Source organism: Myxine glutinosa, chromosome 8 (genome assembly GCF_964187855.1).
Source record: "Myxine glutinosa chromosome 8, kmMyxGlut1.1, whole genome shotgun sequence".
NCBI lineage: Eukaryota > Metazoa > Chordata > Myxini > Myxiniformes > Myxinidae > Myxine > Myxine glutinosa.
The window spans coordinates 94,355,401-94,378,907 of record NC_136268.1 but is presented as its reverse complement, the minus strand read 5'-3'; the positions used below and the strand labels follow the sequence as shown (position 1 = coordinate 94,378,907).

Genomic DNA, 23,507 nt, shown 5'->3' with positions numbered 1-23,507 from the left:
GTTTCGGAGATGTCCAAATTTTTCCCTTTAATCCAATATCCATGCACAACCAATATCAAATTTAATCCAATATCAAATGCCTCAACTCTGTGTTTGCCTCAAAATCCTTAGTCCCAAACCCATCTCTCTCTGTTCCCACCTTTCCCAGTCGAACCAAACTGCTCCTGGACTTTGTGACCTTCTCTCCTGACAAGGTGGAGGAGTTTTTGTCAAACCTCGACTCTGATTCTGCAACTGGACCAGATGGCATCAGCCCACGGGTCCTAAAATCCTGCTCTGCCGCTCTATCTCACCCTCTCTCTGTTCTTTTCACCCTATCTTTTGCTCAAGGTCATCTGCCAGCATCCTGGAAATCAGCAAACATTACCGCTTTACACAAAAAAGGTGCAAAAACAGATCCTTGCAACTACAGACCAATCAGCCTGCTCCCAATTATCAGCAAAGTCATGGAATCCATCATTGCTTCGGATATGAAATCTTTCCTCTTCTCCAATGGCTTGATCTCTGATCATCAATTTGGTTTCAGACCAGGTCACTCTACTCTGGACATGCTGCTTCTGCTGTCTCAACAATGGATGGAGGTCCTCAATGCCAAACAGGAAATCAGAGCTGTCTCCCTTGACATATCACGTGCCTTCGATACGTTCTGGCACCCAGCTCTGCTCACCAAACTCTCCTCCTATGGTATCCATGGAAATCTCCATGCATGGCTTGCGGACTTCCTCTCTGGTCGTAGTCAACGTGTGACCCTGAATGGATTTCTCTCATCTCCCCTTCCCGTTCAGGCTGGAGTTCCCCAAGGCAGTGTGCTGGGCCCTGTGCTTTTTCTGGTCTTTATCAATGATCTCTCCGACTCTCTGGAAAATCCTCTGTATCTCTTTGCTGATGACTCCACTCTCTGCCGCTCCATTCCTCTTCCCTCAGATCGGCAGTCTGCAGCCTCCTCACTCTCTGAAGACCTGGACAAAATCACAGACTGGTCAAACATGTGGAACATGTCTTTCAATCCTGACAAATCTCACACTCTTACTATGTCTCTCCGAAAAGATCGACTGGACAACCCTCCCATCTACTTTCTCAACAATCTCAAGAAGAAGAAGAAGAAGTTCCAGTTTCCCAAGAAGAAGTTTCCCAAGAAGAAGAAGTTTCTTATCCCAAGAAGTTCTGTCGCTCAAGCTTTTGGGTCTCACCATCTGCCATGATCTTTCTTGGGAAAACCACATTTCCAAGCTGGCCTCCAAAGCCAGTCGCCGACTGGGCATCCTCCATCGTGCGAAGTCCTTCCTAGGCACACCTGAGCTCCTCACCACATACAAGGCTTTCATCCGCAGCTCAATGGAATACTGTTCTCCCCTATGGGCTGGTGCTCCTGCCTCACACCTGGCTCGGCTTCACGCTGTTGAATCCAAAGCTTTCAGAATCATTGGAATCTCCCGCGATGAAGCTATCTCTGAGGGCCTTTCACTCACTCACCGCAGGCAGGTAGGTGGTCTTTCTGTCTTCTACCGACTCCTCTCCGGCCTTGCTCCCCCAGCTCTCTCTGTGCTCTGTCCCCCAAATATTCCTACAGGTCGCACAAGATCTGCCAGCCACCCTCTGATGGTTAAACTGCCGAAATCTCGGCTCTCTGCTCACCTTCACTCTTTCATTCCTCTTTTCTCCCGCCTCTGGAACAAACTCCCACACTCACTTCAATCACACTCCTCCCTCCAGGTCTTCAAAACAGCTGTTCACCACCATCTCTTATCTTCCCCCATCCAAAACCTTGATCTTTTCTACCCCCACTAATTCACCCCAGATCCACCTTGTTTGAAATTCCAACTTCTTTCCTGGAAGTCTTGGCAGTGTCCATATGTTTTATACCTCTCCCACCCCCCCCCCCCCCTTCCCATGCCTCCCCCCAAAGCCCTCTCCCTCCCACAGTTCTCTCGATGTCTCCATGTCTCTCGGTCCCTGCTCTCAAATGTTGTGTTTGTGTCCTTCCCCCTCTCTCCCCATCTTGTCTACCGCTCCCGATGTTATTTGTTTTGTGTGTCTGTTTGTCTTTCTGTGTGATTAATGTTCGCTCTTTCACGAGCCTCGATCTTGTATACAAAAAAAAAAAAAAAAATGGCTGCCATGCCATGTGACCTATGATATCAAAGTTATCAATAAAATATTCTCCATGAGGAATTCCTCCGATATTTAAAGTTTTTCATCAATCGGACAAGCGGTTGCAGAGATAATGTTTTGAAGCAAATATATAGGACACACACACACACACACACACACACACACACACACACACACACACACACACACACACACACACACACACACACACACACACACACACACACACACACGCACGCACACACGAAAATATGTTTCTCACTAAATGTAGAGCATGTACTGTGCGTAATTTTGAAGTTTGTTTGTTTTAAACAGAGTGTCTGCGTGAAGGCAATCTATAGGTTATTTGTATATGGGGTCGGTGGTTTGGAAGAGGGGTTTATTCTTCCGTGATGATGACCTCACATCACATGGAGACTCTTCCTGTAACTAAAGGTGTCGTGGAAAGATCCACCAGGGTTGTGAGATGAAGACCTCATGCCAAATGGAGACTCTTCATACCAAGGCGTTGTGTGTGGAGAGATCCACCAAGGTTGTGAGATGAAGACCTCATGCCAAATGGAGACTCATCATACCAAGGCGGTGTGTGTGGAGAGATCCACCAGGGTTGTGAGATGAAGACCTCATGCCAAATGGAGACTCATCATACCAAGGCGGTGTGTGTGGAGAGATCCACCAAGGTTGTGAGATGAAGACCTCATGCCAAATGGAGACTCTTCATACCAAGGCGGTGTGTGTGGAGAGATCCACCAAGGTTGTGAGATGAAGCCCTCATGCCAAATGGAGACTCGTCATCCCAAGGCGGTGTGTGTGGAGAGATCCACCAAGGTTGTGAGATGAAGCCCTCATGCCAAATGGAGACTCGTCATACCAAGGTGCTGTGTGTGGAGAGATCCACCAACGTTGTGAGATGAAGACCTCATGCCAAATGGAGACTCCTCATACCAAGGCGGTGTGTGGAGAGATCCACCAAGGTTGTGAGATGAAGCCCTCATGCCAAATGGAGACTCGTCATCCCAAGGCGGTGTGTGTGGAGAGATCCACCAAGGTTGTGAGATGAAGCCCTCATGCCAAATGGAGACTCATCATACCAAGGCGTTGTGTGTGGAGAGATCCACCAGGGTTGTGAGATGAAGACCTCATGCCAAATGGAGACCCATCATACCAAGGCGTTGTGTGTGGAGAGATCCACCAGGGTTGTGAGATGAAGACCTCATGCCAAATGGAGACTCATCATACCAAGGCGTTGTGTGTGGAAAGATCCACCAGGGTTGTGAGATGAAGACCTCATGCCAAATGGAGACTCATCATACCAAGGCGGTGTGTGTGGAGAGATCCACCAAGGTTGTGAGATGAAGACCTCATGCCAAATGGAGACTCTTCATACCAAGGCGGTGTGTGTGGAGAGATCCACCAAGGTTGTGAGATGAAGCCCTCATGCCAAATGGAGACTCGTCATACCAAGGTGCTGTGTGTGGAGAGATCCACCAACGTTGTGAGATGAAGACCTCATGCCAAATGGAGACTCCTCATACCAAGGCGGTGTGTGGAGAGATCCACCAAGGTTGTGAGATGAAGCCCTCATGCCAAATGGAGACTCGTCATCCCAAGGCGGTGTGTGTGGAGAGATCCACCAAGGTTGTGAGATGAAGCCCTCATGCCAAATGGAGACTCGTCATACCAAGGTGCTGTGTGTGGAGAGATCCACCAAGGTTGTGAGATGAAGCCCTCATGCCAAATGGAGACTCGTCATACCAAGGTGCTGTGTGTGGAGAGATCCACCAACGTTGTGAGATGAAGCCCTCATGCCAAATGGAGACTCGTCATACCAAGGTGCTGTGTGTGGAGAGATCCACCAACGTTGTGAGATGAAGACCTCATGCCAAATGGAGACTCCTCATACCAAGGCGGTGTGTGGAGAGATCCACCAAGGTTGTGAGATGAAGCCCTCATGCCAAATGGAGACTCGTCATCCCAAGGCGGTGTGTGTGGAGAGATCCACCAAGGTTGTGAGATGAAGCCCTCATGCCAAATGGAGACTCGTCATACCAAGGTGCTGTGTGTGGAGAGATCCACCAACGTTGTGAGATGAAGACCTCATGCCAAATGGAGACTTCCTGCAACCAAAGGTGTCGTATGTGGCTTTACAAAAATCCGGGCGATCCCATGTAATACTGATATCACCAAAGGAAGCGTTTACTCACCACTTGCAATCTGTCGAAAGTTCCTCTCCAATCGGAGCTTTAAACGAGTCGAGCCAGGCGAAATAGAATAGATTTAGTGAGGAAGGGAATTCGTATGGGAAATGGGGAACGTTGATTAATTTAGAAATCCTTCGTAATCTTCGAACATCAATGTCATCGAGCCATTATAAAGTATTCGTCTGGTAATAAGGCGCACCCTCATACCTTATTTAAGGATGGGATTCTTAAAACCACGACTTTTACAATGTGCAGTAAAACACCCGTCTCCCCAAAACATATTCACTTCTTGCCATCCCTGTCTTCGCCAAGCCCATAAATTCTTATAGGGTTTGCTAGGCCGTCCATCTCTGCCTGACTGGCCGAGCAGCCTCTAGTCTTTTCTGTACCTTCGTAGAAATGCACACCAAATGCTCAGACATCTTTAAGAGGACGTGGTATTTCAAAAAAAAAAAGGGAACACGTTAACGATGAGAAGATGGCCAATCAATAAAGACAGAAGTAGCTTATTTCCATAATACAAATCAATTGTATGAGTAAACCTGCACACAAGATGAGGCCATTTCCCCCATCATGACTGTGCCACATCCCCATTAACCTAATCTATCAGTTCACTTTGACATGCAGTTGTGCCATTCACTGCAACCGACTTTGCATGCACATCTCCATGAAATCACTGGGCAGGACATTAAGCAGCGCCACCGCATGACATACTCACATATACCATGGGATTTTCAACGTTCACAACCAAAATTTAAATGGGACAGTTAGCTTTACTCTCGGAGGAAAGCACCTCATAGTCCACACACACACTTCAGATGTATGATCCAATACGCGCGGAGGGGAAAAAAACCCTCCGCAGGTTTCCGAAATGCAATGTCCTCTGCAGGTGCTGCACCAGAACGGCAGTTTTAATTGGAATAGACACAGGTAAAAGGAGCATATCCAGACAAAACGCATGGACACGTTGCAAAGAATTAGAGTGGCAAGAATGGAAGAGAAAAATGCGACATAGTAGGGTGTGGAATGGGTGTGGGGGCAGAGACGGTCATTGAGAGTGAAAGACATCATGAGTGGGTGTAGGATAAAGTATGAGGTGAAGATGGATGGCACACTTGAGAGACTGGGGGGCGGAAGAGCACAAGGGAAGACCGAAGGGAATCTATTCCACGGATGGGTTAATGGAGTGATGAAAGATCAGAGGTGAGCATTTAGCTCAGAGTGGGAAGGAAACAACCAGGTGTGGATTTCTGCAAGAACATGGGGAGGGGTCCAAGCAGACTGACCAGGTAAAAGGCAGGTGGAGTGAGGTAAGAAATGAGGAGATAGCAAGAAGTGATGAGCCCAGGAACCTGCTTACAATGGGCAAGAAACAGACGGACCATGGGACTCGGCCTAGCGGGGCATATGAAACCCGAGTTACCCGAATAAATAAAAAGCAGGTATATAAAGTCGGATGGAACTTTCAAGAACAACATTGAACACATTTAACAACGTGAAAACGAAGTCACAGCAAGCGGATGGAAAATAATCCGACTGGGACTGTATAGCTAAGCAGAAGTGAAGCTAGCCTCATCCGCACAGCAAGAACCTGGAAGTGGTCCCAAATGTGGCATTAATCTGACCTTGTTTGGTGTTCAATATTATGATACAGTCGTTTGCTATGTCATATAATAATGAATCTTGTGAAAATCTAGCATTGAGGTATCATCAAATTTTTATGCAAAGAACCAAAGATTCAAACAAATCCACAGATCCACAGTGGCCATGAATGGAAAAGGTGCCCCTCATAGTCCACAGTGGCCGTGAATGGAGAAGGTGCACCTCATAGTGCACAGTGGCCGTGAATGGAGAAGGTGCCTCTCATAGGCCACAGTGGCCGGAAATGGAGAAGGTTCCCCCTCATAGTCCACAATAGCCGTAAATGGAGAAGGTGCCCCTGATGGTCCACAGTAGCCGTGAATGGAGAAGATGCCCCTCATAGTCCACAGTAGCCGTGAATGGAAAAGGTGCCCCTCATAGTCCACAGTGGCCGTGAATGGAGAAGGTGCCCCTCATAGTGCACAGTGGCCGTGAATGGAGAAGGTGCCTCTCATAGGCCACAGTGGCCGTAAATGGAGAAGGTTCCCCCTCATAGTCCACAATAGCCGTAAATGGAGAAGGTGCCCCTGATGGTCCACAGTAGCCGTGAATGGAGAAGATGCCCCTCATAGTGCACAGTGGCCGTGAATGGAAAAGGTGCCCCTCATAGTCCACAGTGGCCGTGAATGGAGAAGGTGCCCCTCATAGTGCACAGTGGCCGTGAATGGAGAAGGTGCCTCTCATAGGCCACAGTGGCCGTAAATGGAGAAGGTTCCCCCTCATAGTCCACAATAGCCGTAAATGGAGAAGGTGCCCCTGATGGTCCACAGTAGCCGTGAATGGAGAAGATGCCCCTCATCATCCACAGTAGCCGTGAATAGAGAAGGTGCCCCTCATAGTCCACAATAGCCATAAATGGAGAAGGTGCCCCTGATAGTCCACAGTAGCCGTAAATGGAGAAGGTGCCCCTGATAGTCCACAGTAGCCGTGAATGGAGAAGGTGCCCCTGATAGTCCATAGTATCCGGGAATGGAGAAGGTGCCCCTCATAGTCCGCAGTGGCCGTGATTGGAGAAGGTGCCCCTCATAGTCCACAGTAGCCGTGAATGGAGAAAGTGCCCCTCATAGTACACAGTGGCCGTGAATGGAGAAGGTGCTCCTCATAGTGCACAGTAGTCGTGAATGGAGAAGGTGCTCCTCATAGTGCACAGTAGTCGTGAATGGAGAAGGTGCTCCTCATAGTGCACAGTAGCCGTGAATGGAGAAGGTGCCCCTCATATCCACAGTAGACAAATAGACGGCTGACTTGAATCAAAGTCCCTTGAAGATGATCCCAGATTAGGATGGTGAACAGATGTGACCGACCCATAAACTCTTTCCCAGGTCGAGGCATAAATTGTGGAGGATCACCCCGTTTTGGTCATCAAAATATCGGCAGAACTTGTAATTTATCAATGAGTTTTCACAATCATAAACCTGGTGTTGGTTTAATGGCTAAGGTGGCTGGCTTGAGATCTCAGGGTCCTGAGTTCAAGCCCCTGTCAGCCGTTGAATTAACACAAGGTGGATTGACTCAGCCTGTCATGTTTACGAAGTCGTCAAAATGGATACCAGTTTACTGGGAAGAATGAAACATTCGAGTATCCTGCGTTGGAATGGCGACCCGTCCAGGATTGTGCCCAATAGCCTAGGAAACTGCTTCGACAGCCCGATGTATCTGAAGATGCAAAAAGGCGTGGTCTTCTTCTTCTTTCACAATCATGCACAATTATGTGGAACATGTCCAAGGTCTCAGCAAGATTGGTCCCTCAAAACCCCTGCACTCAAGATCGACAGCAATGATTGCCACCATGTCATGAGCGTCTGAAATTCGTCAGTGCAGATCCAGTTGACTTTATCGTTCGATTGCTAACCGGTGATGAAACTTGCCTTCACCACTGGGCTCCTAAAACCAAATTGGGATCCATGCAATGCAAGCACAAGCAATCACTGACATCCCAAGCCTCAACCAGGAAGATCATGCCCTTCAGTTCCTGGGATGCTGAAACGCTACACCTTATAAAACTAGAATGGTAGGAGAATATTACACCATGCCCATGGCACAAACATTGCGGCAAGCCATCAAGGACAAACACCGAGGGATGTTGATCAAAGGTGTACTCCTCTTTTATGCCAAGGCGCCCGAGCACAAGGTCCATGTTGTGCAGATCACCATTCTTGACAATACAGACCCCCAGTGACCATTCCAAGTTTCACTTGTGTGGTTGCTGATTCGTGAATGATGAGGAATGGACTGAAGCAACCGATATGTGGCTGAAGAAACAATCTGAGAAATTGGATTTTACTTGCATAGACGGTTTGAAGTACAAATGGGAAACTGCATCGCAGTCAAGGCTGATTGTATTGAAAAAAATACGTTTCCCGGACTATTGTATTCCGTCGCACAAACTTTTTAAATACACTGGTTGCTAACCAGGCTCGACTCCACTTAGCTTCCAGGATCTCACTGTAACAGGTGCTTACAAGTCGTTTACGCATTAGCGAAGGAACCCTCGACAAAGTCGCCGGAGGCATTATGTTTTCAGGTTGTCCGTCCGTCCGTCCGTCCATACGGGCTAAACCTCGTTTTTCTCACCAACCACATGTCCGATTGAGACGAAACTTTCAGGGTAGGAGTGACACCCATGCAGAATGTTTTTCTGATAATTGTGACGTCATATGTCCCGTGGTATGGCAGCCATCTTGGATTAAACGCAAATAATTAAAAAATTATTTCTCGGAAACCGCTGAATGGAAAAAATTTAAACTTGGCACATTGTCAAGTACTCCCAATGGGGAATAAAATAATGATAATGATGACATCATAGGTGAAGTGGTATACCAACCAAAAATGTTTTCATCAAATTCCTTATCCTAAAAATCTGAAATTGCATGCACATGATCTATGACCCATTTGTATTGAAATATTAAATTTATGACATCATAGGTCACATGGTTTGGCAGCCATATTAAATTGAAGGAAAATATGAAATAATTATATCTCTGAAACCGCTTACCCTATCGATGCGAAATTTTACAAATATCATCCAACATCACTGTTGCATATAGTTTGAAAATGATGATGTCATAGGTCACGTGGTTTGGCAGCCATCTTGGATAGAAAAACGAACCTTATCCGATCAACATGAAACTTCACAAACGTGATCCCCTACCCATACTTATGCAGAGTGATGGCATCTACCCGTTGTGGGAATATGCGGAGGCATATTGGCGACGCAGTCGCATTGTTCTAGTTTTTCATCATTCATTGGTTTCATCGTCTTTCTTTATTTTGGCATCTAAAGCTCTTTCCAAGCCAATATGAAATACCAAATCATATTAAAATACAGCGCATCTGTTTGTGCGTCTGATCGCTCATGGACTCAAAAGGCTTGGCCGATCTCCACCAGATCTTGCACGTTTTGGGGATACCCAGTCAAATTACCCCACCACTCACCCTCTCCCAAACCGCTCTTCCTTGACCTTCGATGTTGTATTCAAATAGATTTTGTTATCGATATTCTCTACGATAGAGATGTTTGTTTGTTCGTCTGTCTGTATCGCCATTTTTCTGAGATGGCCGAACAAACTTTCAAAACTTTCAAAAAAAATTTTGATCTTCGTCAAACTTTCAGAGGTTCATCAGTGAGTGCCTGGGAGTGTTTTAAGGAAAGAAAAAAAAGTTTTTGCAAATAAAAATTGGATTTTTGGGGGGGATTTATTTTTAAATTGCTCTGTAGTGCCTATATGCATCTGTAGCTATGTGAAAGGTAATAGTAAATGATCCCTGACCCGATTCCTTTGTGGGTTTAGGGAAGTATTTAGGCCTACACAAAAAAATAGAAAAAAAAAATTTGATTTCTTTAAAATGCCAACAGGATCTGATCACTGGGCAATGCCGGGTACCCCTGCTAGTATTTTATAAATAAATTATTGTATTTTGTTTTCTATGTGCACATTATTTACTCTTTTTCTAAAAGTGTTTGAAACAAGCTCCTCGCTCATGGTGAACGAGGCAAAATTATCTGTATTAATGGCGGCTTACATTGGGGTTTTCTGTTATCTCCATCGAATGTCACCAATAATATGCATAGTATAAAATTCAACAGAATGCTTCGTTCTCCGTTTGGATATTCACGTTCAGGTTGTTTATCTACCTTTCGTTGCTTTGTTACACTTGATACACTCCAATTAAAGGTAAATTTGAGGAAAGTCTGAACCTGCAGGTCATTCTCTAGACTTTGCATTATAAATATTGGAACTCTTATGATCATCCACTTTTACTGTGGCTCTGTGGGGATCTCCCCTGGCTCCTGTCTTGCTATCATATCCTCCCTCCACCTCCCTCACAACCGCCACCCAAAGCCCGACCAATTCACCCGTATACCTATTGCCTCATAATGAATCTCATTTGCACCCTGCTGTCATTACTGCCACGATGTAAGCACCCCAACCCCACCGCACCATTCCGCCCAAGCGTCTCGGAGGCGCTCGTCTCTACTAGGCCCGCATAACGAGCCACTTGTCAGCTAGGTGGCCAATTAGCAAGCCAAGAAGCAATGTCCAATCAGGCTGAAGGTCAGGGTCCATTGTCCTATACTATCCCTTTTCTCTTTCCACTCATCACCCCACCTTGTCTCATCTACATTTCTTCTTTGACTTCCATAATCTCATATTTTCGCCTTGTGAAATATTTTCCTTCTCAATCCACTTTTCATGATCTGTGTTTTTTAACATTGAGCAACCGTTTGTCCCGGTGCGCTAAACTCGAGGCTGTGACCTGCATTCGAAGCCACAAAGATTTTAACAAATCAACTTGAAAGGTCCTTTAGGTGCCATACAGCACAACCCTTCGCACTCTAACAATGCCTCTCACCCAGAGTGTCTTCAGTGACGTTACGTCAAATGAAGTTATTTCTATCATTAAAACGTGCCCATCTCCCCAATTATACTAATATGGGGTATATTTTATTACCGATAACTTAATATGCAAACCCCCTAGTTACTGTAACAACCACCGCTTAGTTACGACAAGTAAGTGGTAATGATGCTAAGCATTAGCTTTTGGGTGTTGAAAAAAAGAATAATAACATGGGTGATGCTCAGGATGACGAGGTTCATGAAGCGTTTATGTAGGGAGGATTTAGGAATAATATGGTAGATAGGTTCAAACAATAACCAGAGTGCAAGGAATCTTACGTACTCTGGAGGTGAGCACAAGCCAGAATTGTCATGAAGTCACATGAGCCAAGTCCCGAGGGTCAAATGTCAAGTCACTAGAGTCAAATATCAAGTCCCGAGGGTCATATCTCAATCCCTAGGCTCATATCTCAATCCCTAGGGTCATATCTCAATCCCTAGGGTCATATCTCAATCCCTAGGGTCATATCTCAATCCCTAGGGTCATATCTCAATCCCTAGGGTCATATCTCAATCCCTAGGGTCATATCTCAATCCCTAGGGTCATATCTCAATCCCTAGGGTCATATCTCAATCCCTAGGGTCATATCTCAATCCCTAGGGTCATATCTCAATCCCTCGGGTCATATCTCAATCCCTAGGGTCATATCTCAATCCCTAGGGTCATATCTCAATCCCTAGGGTCATATCTCAATCCCTAGGGTCATATCTCAATCCCTAGGGTCATATCTCAATCCCTAGGGTCATATCTCAATCCCTAGGGTCATATCTCAATCCCTAGGGTCATATCTAAATCCCTAGGGTCATATCTCAATCCCTAGGGTCATATCTCAATCTCTAGGGTCATATCTCAATCCCTATGGTCATATCTCAAGTCCATATGGTCAAATCTCAAGTCCCTATGGTCAAATCTCAAGTCCCTATGGTCAAATCTCAAGTCCCTATGGTCAAATCTCAAGTCCCTATGGTCAAACCTCAAGTCCCTATGGTCAAACCTCAAGTCCCTATGGTCAAACCTCAAGTCCCTATGGTCAAACCTCAAGTCCCTATGGTCAAACCTCAAGTCCCTATGGTCAAACCTCAAGTCCCTATGGTCAAATATCAAGTCCCTAGGGTCAAATCTCAAGTCCCTATGGTCATATCTCAAGTCCCTATGGTCATATCTCAAGTCCCTATGGTCATATCTCAAGTCCCTATGGTCATATCTCAAGTCCCTATGGTCATATCTCAAGTCCCTAGGCTCATATCTCAAGTCCCTAGGGTCATATCTCAAGTCCCTAGGGTCATATCTCAAGTCCCTATGGTCAAATCTCAAGTCCCTATGGTCAAATCTCAAGTCCCTATGGTCAAATCTCAAGTCCCTATGGTCAAATCTCAAGTCCCTATGGTCAAATCTCAAGTCCCTATGGTCAAATCTCAAGTCCCTTGGTCAAATCTCAAGTCCCTATGGTCAAATCTCAAGTCCCTATGGTCAAATCCCAAGTCCCTATGGTCAAATCTCAAGTCCCTTGGTCAAATCTCAAGTCCCTATGGTGAAATCTCAAGTCCCTATGGTCAAATCTCAAGTCCCTATGGTCAAATCTCAAGTCCCTATGGTCAAATCTCAAGTCCCTATGGTCAAATCTCAAGTCCCTATGGTCACATCTCAATTCCCTAGGGTCAAGTCTGAGGGAAAGTCTCAAAGTTCTTAAACATTAGCTATTCTATTAGCTATACTTTTTCCTAAATCGATGCAAGTTGTTATGATTCATCCAGTCGAATTAAATCAGTAAAAGTTTCTAATCGAAAAAGCTGGATTTACAAGTCGGTAGAGCCGACGTTTCGGCAAGAATCCACTCGTCTTGGTCAAGGCAGATGTTGAAGTGAAGAAGAAGCTTTAAAAACAGCCACGTGACTTCATCCGTTGGTCGGGTGAATTGGTCTGTTGACCAATCTGGGCGCCCCGTGACGATTGCATACGATGTGGGAGAGATGTAAATGCCTTACCCCACGTCCATGACAGATTAAACCGGACATCGTCCCTTTTGTTGAGAGATGGTGATTCAGCTCTTTCACAAATGGATTCCTTGACACCACGAGCAAAGCACTTTTTCCCCTGTCTAAGATGACTACTTGACTGTCATCAAAGTTGTGACCATGCAGGTGCAGGTGTGTATGCACAGCAGAGTTCAAAGCCTCTTCATAAGCTGCACGACGATGTTGATTCATGAGGTTGCCGAGTTTCTCCTATGTAGGTCTCGGATGTAGGCATGATGGGTCTCCGCACCTGATGCCATACACAAAGTCCCGTTTCATATCATTCCGGATCTTGTTCTCAACATGAACCAACTGGCTGCGCAGAATTCTGTGTGGTTTATCTGATGTAACAATGGCAAACTTGGAGAAGGATCTTCTCACTTTCCCAGACAGTATGTGGCCTTCCAATGACTGGGGTCACGTGGCAATTTTCAAGCTTCTTCTTCACTTCAAGCAACAACAACCACGGTCCCCGAAAAAGGCCAACCCCCGCTTTGCGGGGAAAAATGGCCTCGAAAGGTGGTTTTTTGGGGGGGTTTTTTTCTTCACTTCAGCACCTGCCGTGACCAAGGCAAGTGGATTCTCGCCTAAAGTCCAGCTTTTTCAGTTGTAAATTTTAGTCATATGCTTTTTCCTGTTTGTGCCATTTATTAAAATCAGTTAAAGCTTATCAGATGCAAACACGTGTGAAAATATCATTTCTGAACTCCTTCATACTTTACAGAACTTACAACTAATTAATTAACTTACAACTTACAGAACTTCACAGCTCTGGACGAAAGTTTTCACGTGTTCTTCGGGCTGGAGCTGGCCTTCCGCTTGCTTGTGCCTTTAACACCACAGCAGGGTATAGTTGGGCCTTTACTTTTTAACAAGAATGAAAGGATAAACTTATTTCTCTGAGTGAGTTTTCAGGTGAAGAATGAAATTCGATGTAGAAGAGTCATCGGGTATTTTTATGCCACAATTTAGGTAAACAGCGCTTCTTTTTGTGGCTCAATTCTCAAAATGTTTAAATCCGAACAAGATCGCTTTTGGAACATTTGTCACCAACATGATTGAGTTTAAACCACACATGTGCAGCCTGTAAGCTGACCTGGTGATTGCGGCCTGCGTATGCATGCAAGAAAGGAATGAGGAAGGAGATTTAAATAATGTATTTGTATTTTGATGTTGAAATGAAATGTATAACTTCAAATATTGGCTTTTGAGATGCATTTTCTTTTAACATATATAGGTCGTGATATAATTTACAATTATTGGCGAAGTTGAAATAATCCAAGTCAATTAACATTTTTCAATCATCACAAAAAAAATTTAAACACAAGGTTTTACTTGAGGAGTGCGTGTCATTCTATTTTCCAGTAGTTACATTCAAGTTGATTTTTACCTTGGAAACCTATCAAGCCATTAAAATACCTTGGAAATGAGTAATTGGTGCAACGTAAAAAGGAAAGGTAGGATATCTTACTATAATTCACAAAATGTCCGTCCGTCCGTTCGAAGGTACCGCAAGAACGGCTCAACCGGTCGCAATGATATTTTGGGTGGGTATTCCTGGGACCCCTGGGAGTAAAATAGGCTCCATTGTTTTTCCAATTTTTCCAAGTTTTCCAATTTTCCCAAACACGATGGAATAATATTTACGGATATGAACAGTGATGTGGCTTTTGTTGAAATTATACGTACCAGGAGAGAGTATATCGACTCCTGATGAACTCTTCCTATATAAACGTGCGGCTCCGAAGTAACACGGCAGCGTGTGCAAAGCGACTGAGAAACAGGTGTAGCGGCCGCTTCTGTGTTACAGATTCGGCGCGCACTCTTCACACATAAACGTGCGACTGAGAAAGACGTGTAGTGGCCGCTTTTGTTTTGCAGAATTCAATCATTTTTCAAAATGGGCGCCATGTACTGTTTAGATTTTGATGATTCGCGATATGATTCAACGGATGTTTATATGAATCGTTTAAAATAAGAAAAGCCTTCAATTTCTGATATTTTGCCTTTTCATTTGGGCCTCCCAATTGAAGCCCCGGCCATAGGGCGGGTACCGTTGCTAGTCTTGTTAATTTTGGGTTTGCAATTACCCCAGTCGAGCCAGGCATGGAAAATAAGGAACGGTCTGTGAGTTAGACCATAATATTTAAAAGAGGTAGACCGTGGTTGAAATGGGAGTGATGTGTGAAGAGGGATATCAGCAAGGTGGGAGTGGTTGGAGAGTGGAGAGAATTGGCTGAGGATAGAAGGGAGAAGTAAAAAAAAAAAAAAGGAGTTTGTGGGAAATTATTTTGTGAGGAATGTGAATATGACGAGATACAGCGAATTGGCCACATGTCCTCAATAATCCAGATTTCTTGCATAGAAACGATTAAAAGACAACCAACAAGAGAGATGTAATGGAGGTATGACATGGATGTACACTGTACAGTGTACACAAACATAAAGTGGATTTGCTGTGAAGACAAACGGTAGACCATTGTGAAAAGGGGCATAATGACAAACAAATATTGATAGGTAGACTAACACAATATAATAATTATATATTTTTTTTTTTTTTTTTTTTTTAATACACATCTATCCTTCAGGGTTGTTCAACCAGCAGCGAATGAAAACGTATAACCATCATGGTCGAAACATTCATGCGACTATGAAAAACACAAATAATCAATATAGATATACTGAGTGTACGGTAGTGTTCACCTCTTCGGTCCTCCTGTTCAGTACACTGAACATTTTTTGTTCGAAATTCCCCGCGAAACCGACAGCTGGAGAGCCCTTTGGGACGGACATTCAGGATACATATAACCAGGCCCGAGGTGATACGGGATTTTATTAAAAGCTCAATCGTGCTCCATAATTATCGTCTGTTCTTTTTCGTCACAGGAAAGTCAAATGTTTCCTTGTAATCACAAAGTATTTTTTCCTCTCTTTTTGAGAAGGGAAACTTCAGCCTTTGTTGTTCATTATGGGTTTCTACTGACATGCTTAATTGCGGTGACTTGGCATATCAACTGTTTATTATAAAGATGGCATGTTTGATCATAACCTTTGTAATCCCTTATTCATAAAACTTTCCACTGCATGAGAATCAACAGGAATCAAACCCATTTTATGTAATTGTTAATGTTTTGTTTTTGGTATTTTTTTACCACAAGAAAATAAATAGCTGTTAGGGTGCCGGCTTGGGATCCTAGGATCCTGAGTTCGAATCCCGGTTGATCACTGAATTAACACCAAGGGGGTTGACTCAGCCTGTCATCCTTCCGAGGTCGGTAAATTGAGTCCCAGTTCACTGGTAATTACTCCGGTGAGGGAATAATGCATTCGATCGTGTCCGTCCGTGTGTGTGTTCGTGTGTTTGTGAACAAGATATCTGGAAAAGTTCTGAACGGATTTGGATGAAAGTTGGTGGGATGATTGCCCTTGGGATAAGGAAGAATTCATTAGTTTTTGGTGAAGCTCAGGATATTATTCCTGATCCAGGAATTTTTTGAAGGATTTTTTACCATTGGAAGACAGGGCTCAGCAGCGGCCACCCACGGTGGGAGTATGCGCTCTACTGAGTGGCGTTCTAGTTCCCTGTGTGTCGTAAGAGGCGACGAACAGGGTTGGCGGCAGGAAGGGCATCCAGCCATAAAACATTGCTTCAAAAAGGGGACCATGGTGCCCGAAAAAGGCCAACTCCTGCTCTGTGGGGGAAAATGGCCTCTAAAGGTGGTTCTTCTTCTTCTTTGTACAAATAATGCATTGATGAATCGGACAATTTTGTAAAGATAAATAAAAGGCTGTTATGACTGCAATGCTTTTTCTATTTAATTGTCCTGTTTAAATTATACTTTACAAATGTTGCATGTTGCAAGTCTCTGAGATGTATTTCACGATTCTTCTCAAATTGTTCCATTTCCATCTTTTTCTCGATTCGGCTCAAAATAAAAGATGGCGGTGAAACAATCGGAAAACCTTTTTGGCCAATGCCAAAGCTCAACGTTTCCAATGGCCCACGACTCTCAAAGTGCAAACAGCCTCTAATCTTGGAGACACGTAAGGGAACAGTCGGCAAAGGAATGCATGTTATGGAATACGCAAAGGCCAGAATTAACGTGCCATGAGAGGTGGCAGCAAGAGGCTTAAATAAATGCGGCGGGCCGCAATGGAGGCATGTAGCGATTTGGGCTGCGGAATAGATTCCCTGATCTTGAGTAGACGTCAGACAGGTGAGAGCGAGAAGGAAGAGAACAAAATAACAGGCAGGTCGCTGCCTTTACGAGTGCACTATAATTACAATCGGTGGAACATTTCATCGGTCAAATGTCTGCATTTGTTGCCTTTTTTTACGCATGAAGTCGCATGGAAAAAGCACTTTGTAAAAATGTCCGGCGGGTAGGAAATTAAATGGTCACTTTGGCATTTAAAATGTGCAATTCTACTTGTGGGCATGCTGTCCAATATAGTCATGAAATGCTGAGCCTATCTCAGCAAAAAAAAAAGCTCTGGATGTCCGAAGATGAAAAACAATGTGTCCGCACATGTAAAACATACCCGTGATATTTTTCAAATCGATTTCTCATTTTACTGCAACATTTACTTAAGAGCGTCTTAAATTGGATTACGTGTGAGCTCAACAAAATATTGGTGTGTTTCCTTTTGCAAAGGAAAATAAAATTAAATTATATAAATCTTCAAATAATTAAATTTCAATTCACTGTTTCCATGAAGCCACCGAGATAGAACCCCAGATATTATCATCATGCTATTATCAGGAGGAAAATAAACAACAATTCAACTGTTATCCAAGTGACTATAAGTGGAAATCCACCAAATCGCAGAAGTCTGGGACTGTTGAATGCATTGCTAAGCTACCAAATACATCCTGTAAATTAACAGGGCTACCTATCCTTCAATTCCCATTCAAATTATGGTCAAGGTAACAAGGAGCTGATACTCCAGGTCCCCCACCTTTTGGGTGCTATGAGGAATAGATCTGTGTAATATGAAAGCTAAATCTTGAACGTTTTTTTTGAAATATCATGCACACAAGCCAAGCTACTGAGATGGTTGCCATAGCAACCTAATTCAGCCAGTCGCCAAGTAGTGATCTAATCAGGTTGAGAAAATGTCATGAGGAACAGATATCTGCAATATTATGTTGGTGCACGCTGAATGTTCAACGGTTTTTTAAATATTGTGTACCAAAAAGTACATGGACAGATGATCGGTCGGTCGGTCGGAGGTCATTTTAATGTCATCGTCTCCAAACTTGTCAGATGGGTTGGGGTGGGGATGGCGGTGGTGGGGCAAAAGACATGGATAAACCAGCTGATGGAACCGAGTCTTGTTGGTTAAGTGGCTTCGAAGAAATGGCTTCAAGATGTAACTTCTCACTCTCGATACACCAGTTTATCAATGTTCGACAATGCAATTTTGACAACTACTTTTGTCTATTCAAATTAAAACAGCATAAGCAAAGGTCACAATAGACTCAAATGGACAATAAAAGGAGGTCATTTCATCAAATATTACTAATGGAGGAATGAGAGAAAAACCTTAACAATGTTTAACTCACTTACATCTGTGTTAACAAAGCTAGCTGAGGTGTAATCGATAACATAACTATTTTTAAAATGTCATTTAATAGAAAAAAATAACATTATTTACACGAAAAAAATGTTATTTTTTTTCTCAGACCTGTCCGCTCCACTGTTCTTCCACATTGTTAACAATGCAATAAAAATACACCACAAAGACTTCATGTCTAGAGCTACAATTATGCAAAAGAACACTGATTTCTAACTCTCTCAACTTCACTCCGAACTCCCACCTTCTCCCCAAAGCTGAGATCTGGGGGAGAGGCTGTTGTGGTGGGTTAAACATGGAGTAAGGAAGCTACGATCTGGGGAGAGGATCCAGTGGTGGGTTAAACATGGAGGAAGGAAGCTATGATCTGGGGAGAGGCTGTAGTGGTGGGTTAAACATGGAGTAAGGAAGCTACGATCTGGGGAGATCTAGTGGTGGGTTAAACATGGAGTAAAGAAGCTACGATCTGGGGAGAGGCTGTAGTGGTGGGTTAAACATGGAGTAAAGAAGCTATGATCTGGGGAGAGGCTGTAGTGGTGGGTTAAACATGGAGGAAGGAAGCTATGATCTGGGGAGAGGCTGTAGTGGTGGGTTAAACATGGAGTAAGGAAGCTACGATCTGGGGAGAGGATCTAGTGGTGGGTTAAACATGGAGTAAAGAAGCTATGATCTGGGGAGAGGCTGTAGTGGTGGGTTAAACATGGAGTAAGGAAGCTACGATCTGGGGAGAGGCTGTAGTGGTGGGTTAAACATGGAGTAAAGTAGCTATGATCTGGGGAGAGGCTGTAGGGGTGGGTTAAACATGGAGGAAGGAAGCTATGATCTGGGGAGAGGCTGTAGTGGTGGGTTAAACATGGAGGAAGGAAGCTATGATCTGGGGAGAGGCTGTAGTGGTGGGTTAAACATGGAGTAAAGAAGCTATGATCTGGGGAGAGGCTGTAGTGGTGGGTTAAACATGGAGGAAGGAAGCTATGATCTGGGGAGAGGCTGCAGTGGTGGGTTAAACATGGAGTAAGGAAGCTACGATCTGGGAAGAGGATCTAGTGGTGGGTTAAACATGGAGGAAGGAAGCTACCATCTGGGGAGAGGATCTAGTGGTGGTTTAAACATGGATGAAGGAAGCTACCATCTGGGGAGAGGATCAAGTGGTGGTTTAAACATGGATGAAGGAAGCTACCATCTGGGGAGAGGATCTAGTGGTGGTTTAAACATGGATGAAGAAAGCTTCCATCTGGGGAGAGGATATAGTGGTGGTTTAAACATGGATGAAGGAAGCTATAATCTGGGGAGAGGCTGTAGTGGTGGGTTAAACATGGAGTAAGGAAGCTATGATCTGGGGAGAGGCTGTAGTGGTGGGTTAAACATGGAGAAAGGAAGCTATGATCTGGGGAGAGGCTGTAGTGGTGGGTTAAACATGGAGTAAGGAAGCTATGATCTGGGGAGAGGCTGTCGTGGTGGGTTAAACATGGAGAAAGGAAGCTACGATCTGGGGAGAGGCTGTTGTAGTGGGTTAAACATGGAGTAAGGAAGCTATGATGTGGGGAGAGGCTGGAGTGGTGGGTTAAACATGGAGTAAGGAAGCTATGATCTGGGGAGAGGCTGTAGTGGTGGGTTAAACATGGAGAAAGGAAGCTACAATCTGGGGAGAGGCTGTATTGGTGGGTTAAACATGGAGAAAAGAAGCTACGATCTGGGGAGAGGCTGTTGTAGTGGGTTAAACATGGAGTAAGGAAGCTATGGTGTGGGGAGAGGCTGTAGTGGTGGGTTAAACATGGAGAAAGGAAGCTACGATCTGGGGAGAGGCCGTTGTAGTGGGTTAAACATGGAGTAAGGAAGCTATGATGTGGGGAGAGGCTGTAGTGGTGGGTTAAACATGGAGAAAGGAAGCTACGATCTGGTGAGAGGCTGTTGTAGTGGGTTAAACATGGAGTAAGGAAGCTATGGTGTGGGGAGAGGCTGTTGTGGTGGGTTAAACATGGAGTAAGGAAGCTACGATCTGGGGAGAGGCTGTAGTGGTGGGTTAAACATGGAGTAAGGAAGCTACAATCTGGGGAGAGGCTGTAGTGGTGGGTTAAACATGGAGAAAGGAAGCTATGATCTGGGGAGAGGCTGTCGTGGTGGGTTAAACATGGAGAAAGGAAGCTATGATGTGGGGAGAGGCTGTACTGGTGGGTTAAACATGGAGAAAGGAAGCTATGATCTGGGGAGAGGCTGTTGTGGTGGGTTAAACATGGAGAAAGGAAGCTATGATGTGGGGAGAAGCTGTCGTGGTGGGTTAAACATGGAGAAAGGAAGCTATGATCTGGGGAGAGGCTGTAGTGGTGGGTTAAACATGGAGAAAGGAAGCTATGATGTGGGGAGAGGCTGTAGTGGTGGGTTAAACATGGAGAAAGGAAGCTATGATCTGGAGAGAGGCGGTCGTGGTGGGTTAAACATGGAGAAAGGAAGCTACGATCTGGGGAGAGGCTGTTGTGGTGGTTTAAACATGGAGAAAGGAAGCTACAATCTGGAGAGAGGCTGTAGTGGTGGGATAAACATGGAGTAAGAAAGCTATGATGTGGGGAGAGGCTGTAGTGGTGGGTTAAACATGGAGTAAGGAAGCTACGATCTGGGGAGAGGCTGTAGTGGTGGGTTAAACATGGAGAAAGGAAGCTACGATCTGGGGAGAGGCTGTTGTGGTGGGTTAAACATGGAGGGAGGAAGCTATGATGTGGGGAGAGGCTGTAGTGGTGGGTTTAACATGGAGAAAGGAAGCTACGATCTGGGGAGAGGCTGTAGTGGTGGGTTAAACATGGAGGAAGGAAGTTATGATCTGGGGAGAGGCTGTAGTGGTGGGTTAAACATGGAGAAAGGAAGCTACGATCTGGGGAGAGGCTGTAGTGGTGGGTTAAACATGGAGGGAGGAAGCTATGATGTGGGGAGAGGCTGTAGTGGTGGGTTAACCATGGAGAAAGGAAGCTACGATCTGGGGAGAGGCTGTTGTGGTGGTTTAAACATGGAGAAAGGAAGCTACAATCTGGGGAGAGGCTGTAGTGGTGGTTTAAACATGGAGAAAAGAAGCTACGATCTGGGGAGAGGCTGATGTGGTGGTTTGAACATGGAGTAAGGAAGCTACGATCTGGGGAGAGGCTGTAGTGGTGGGTTAAACATGGAGTAAGGAAGCTATGATCTGGGGAGAGGCTGTATTGGTGGGTTAAACATGGAGAAAGGAAGCTACGATCTGGGGAGAGGCTGTTGTGGTGGTTTAAACATGGATGAAGGAAGCTACCATCTGGGAAGCGGCTCTTGTGGTCGCAACGCCAGCATTATGAAAATTTCATCACACCATTTTCAATATACCTGTCAAACCTCACGCGCTGTACACAAAGCTGCGTTTATGGCGCATGGAAGCTACCTAGAATTACAATGGCGTTTCACGATGTTGTTATAATAAACCCAAATTATCTGTATGAAAAACTTAATATCTGGTGAAATTTTTTTTTTAAAGCAAACACAGGGCGTGTGATGAAGATTGTGGAACAAAGTACATCCATTTCATGCCACCGTGTAATTTAATAAAATGTCCACATCTCTGAGCGTTTCAGTAATGAACATTTCAACTACAACAGTACAAGCTCCTCCAGGAGGCAAGGAAGGAAAATATTCCATTAACTCCAGTGATTAATCTTCAACATTTTTTGTCTAAATTATTAGCAGTTGTTTGAAGTGGGACAAAGTTCTTGAGGTTTTCCTTAAGGAGATCGTTAAAGGTATGAAATAGGGAGAAAGATGAATGATGGTTCTTTTAATCATAATATGGAGGTTGTTGTCATGCTGTTTGTCCCAAAAATATTCCATGTCAAACTTGTCTGATTTTTGTTTTCAGACGACGTAAAACCCAACTGGCTAGCCAAACTCACCTACACGGTGAAAAACCTGATTTCCCCAAACAACAAACATGGAAATACAAACAACTTGGACATACGAGGAAGCGATTTGCCCCATCATGCCTTTCATCTACAAACAGAACAATTAGACTTCTCTTATTCTGTTCTTGCACTTACACTCATGGCAGGTGGGCTGTATAGCTGGTTAGCCGCCATGCCGTCCCCGTAGCCTCCGGCCTGGTTCATCACATGGCGCAGAGAGTCCACCTGCGGGTAAGTAGAGCAAAGCCAAGTGCCAGGAATGCTCATCACACATCATCTTGCTCGTTTTAGTTCGGTGCACGCACCAGTATTGGCACCGTTACCGTTTCGTGTTGGTCAGCCGAGTAGCTGCACCGTACTTCAGTTAAGGTTAAACACAAAGTGTAACTTTGGATATTCGAAACACAACATTCTGCACAAACAAACTTTTTTTTGTTTCTGTGCAAAGTGGATTCAGAAAAAGCAAACTTTCTCCTCCTGATCTTGTTAAACAAGCTCAGTGTGAAGCATGCAACTACTGTCCTTGTACATGATGTTGTACCATGATGTTGTACCTATGATGTACAATGTTTACCTCGTGTTGTTACCAAAGGACACTTTCCGAAATATTGGTTTTTCCCTGAGATTGTTAACGTATTGAGAATATCAGAAGAGGCTTTATAAAGGAGATTTCAGTGGAAAACAAAACACCGTGATGAAGGCAAAGAGGCTGTGAAAGAACAACATGTGGTCCTTATGATATTGAACATCTTGTCGTGGTTATCATTACGTAGAGGATCAGGATTAGTAAATGTGCCGGCAGAAGGGTTCAGTAAACTGAATTATTAATACCACATCAGAAGCAAATGGACCAAAGCGATCTGAATGAAGGTCGAGACTTCTCGAATGACATTGCGCACCCCAAAGTGCTCACGACAACCACACATGTCTGGTCATAGAATAGTAAGGAGCTGTTTGATAATCCTCTAGAATAGTGAGCGACTCAGAGATCCACTGACAATAAATGAACACGATACATCTTTAACATCCACAAGAGTGCTATCGAATAGGATAGCCAGATTATTGCAGGCTCTGAATAATGGCATGTTGCTCTATGATGTAATCCATTACCTGTACAGTTCAACAGCATTGTTAGAGTCAAATTATATTCCTTC

General features: G+C 44.5%; 1 protein-coding gene across 4 annotated transcripts in view; it reads right to left on the bottom strand.

Moving 5' to 3' along the window:
• Positions 1-23,507, bottom strand: part of LOC137432724 (pre-B-cell leukemia transcription factor 1) — a 209,598-nt gene that overhangs the window by 5,710 nt on the left and 180,381 nt on the right. For 2 of the 4 annotated variants that reach the window (XM_068124859.2, XM_068124861.2), the window contains exon 8: positions 22,489-22,578. The exons of the other annotated variants lie outside the window; for them this stretch is intronic. In XM_068124859.2, coding sequence (XP_067980960.1) covers positions 22,489-22,578 — 90 coding nt within the window. The remainder of the gene's footprint in view (positions 1-22,488; positions 22,579-23,507) is intronic. 4 annotated transcript variants of the gene reach the window in all.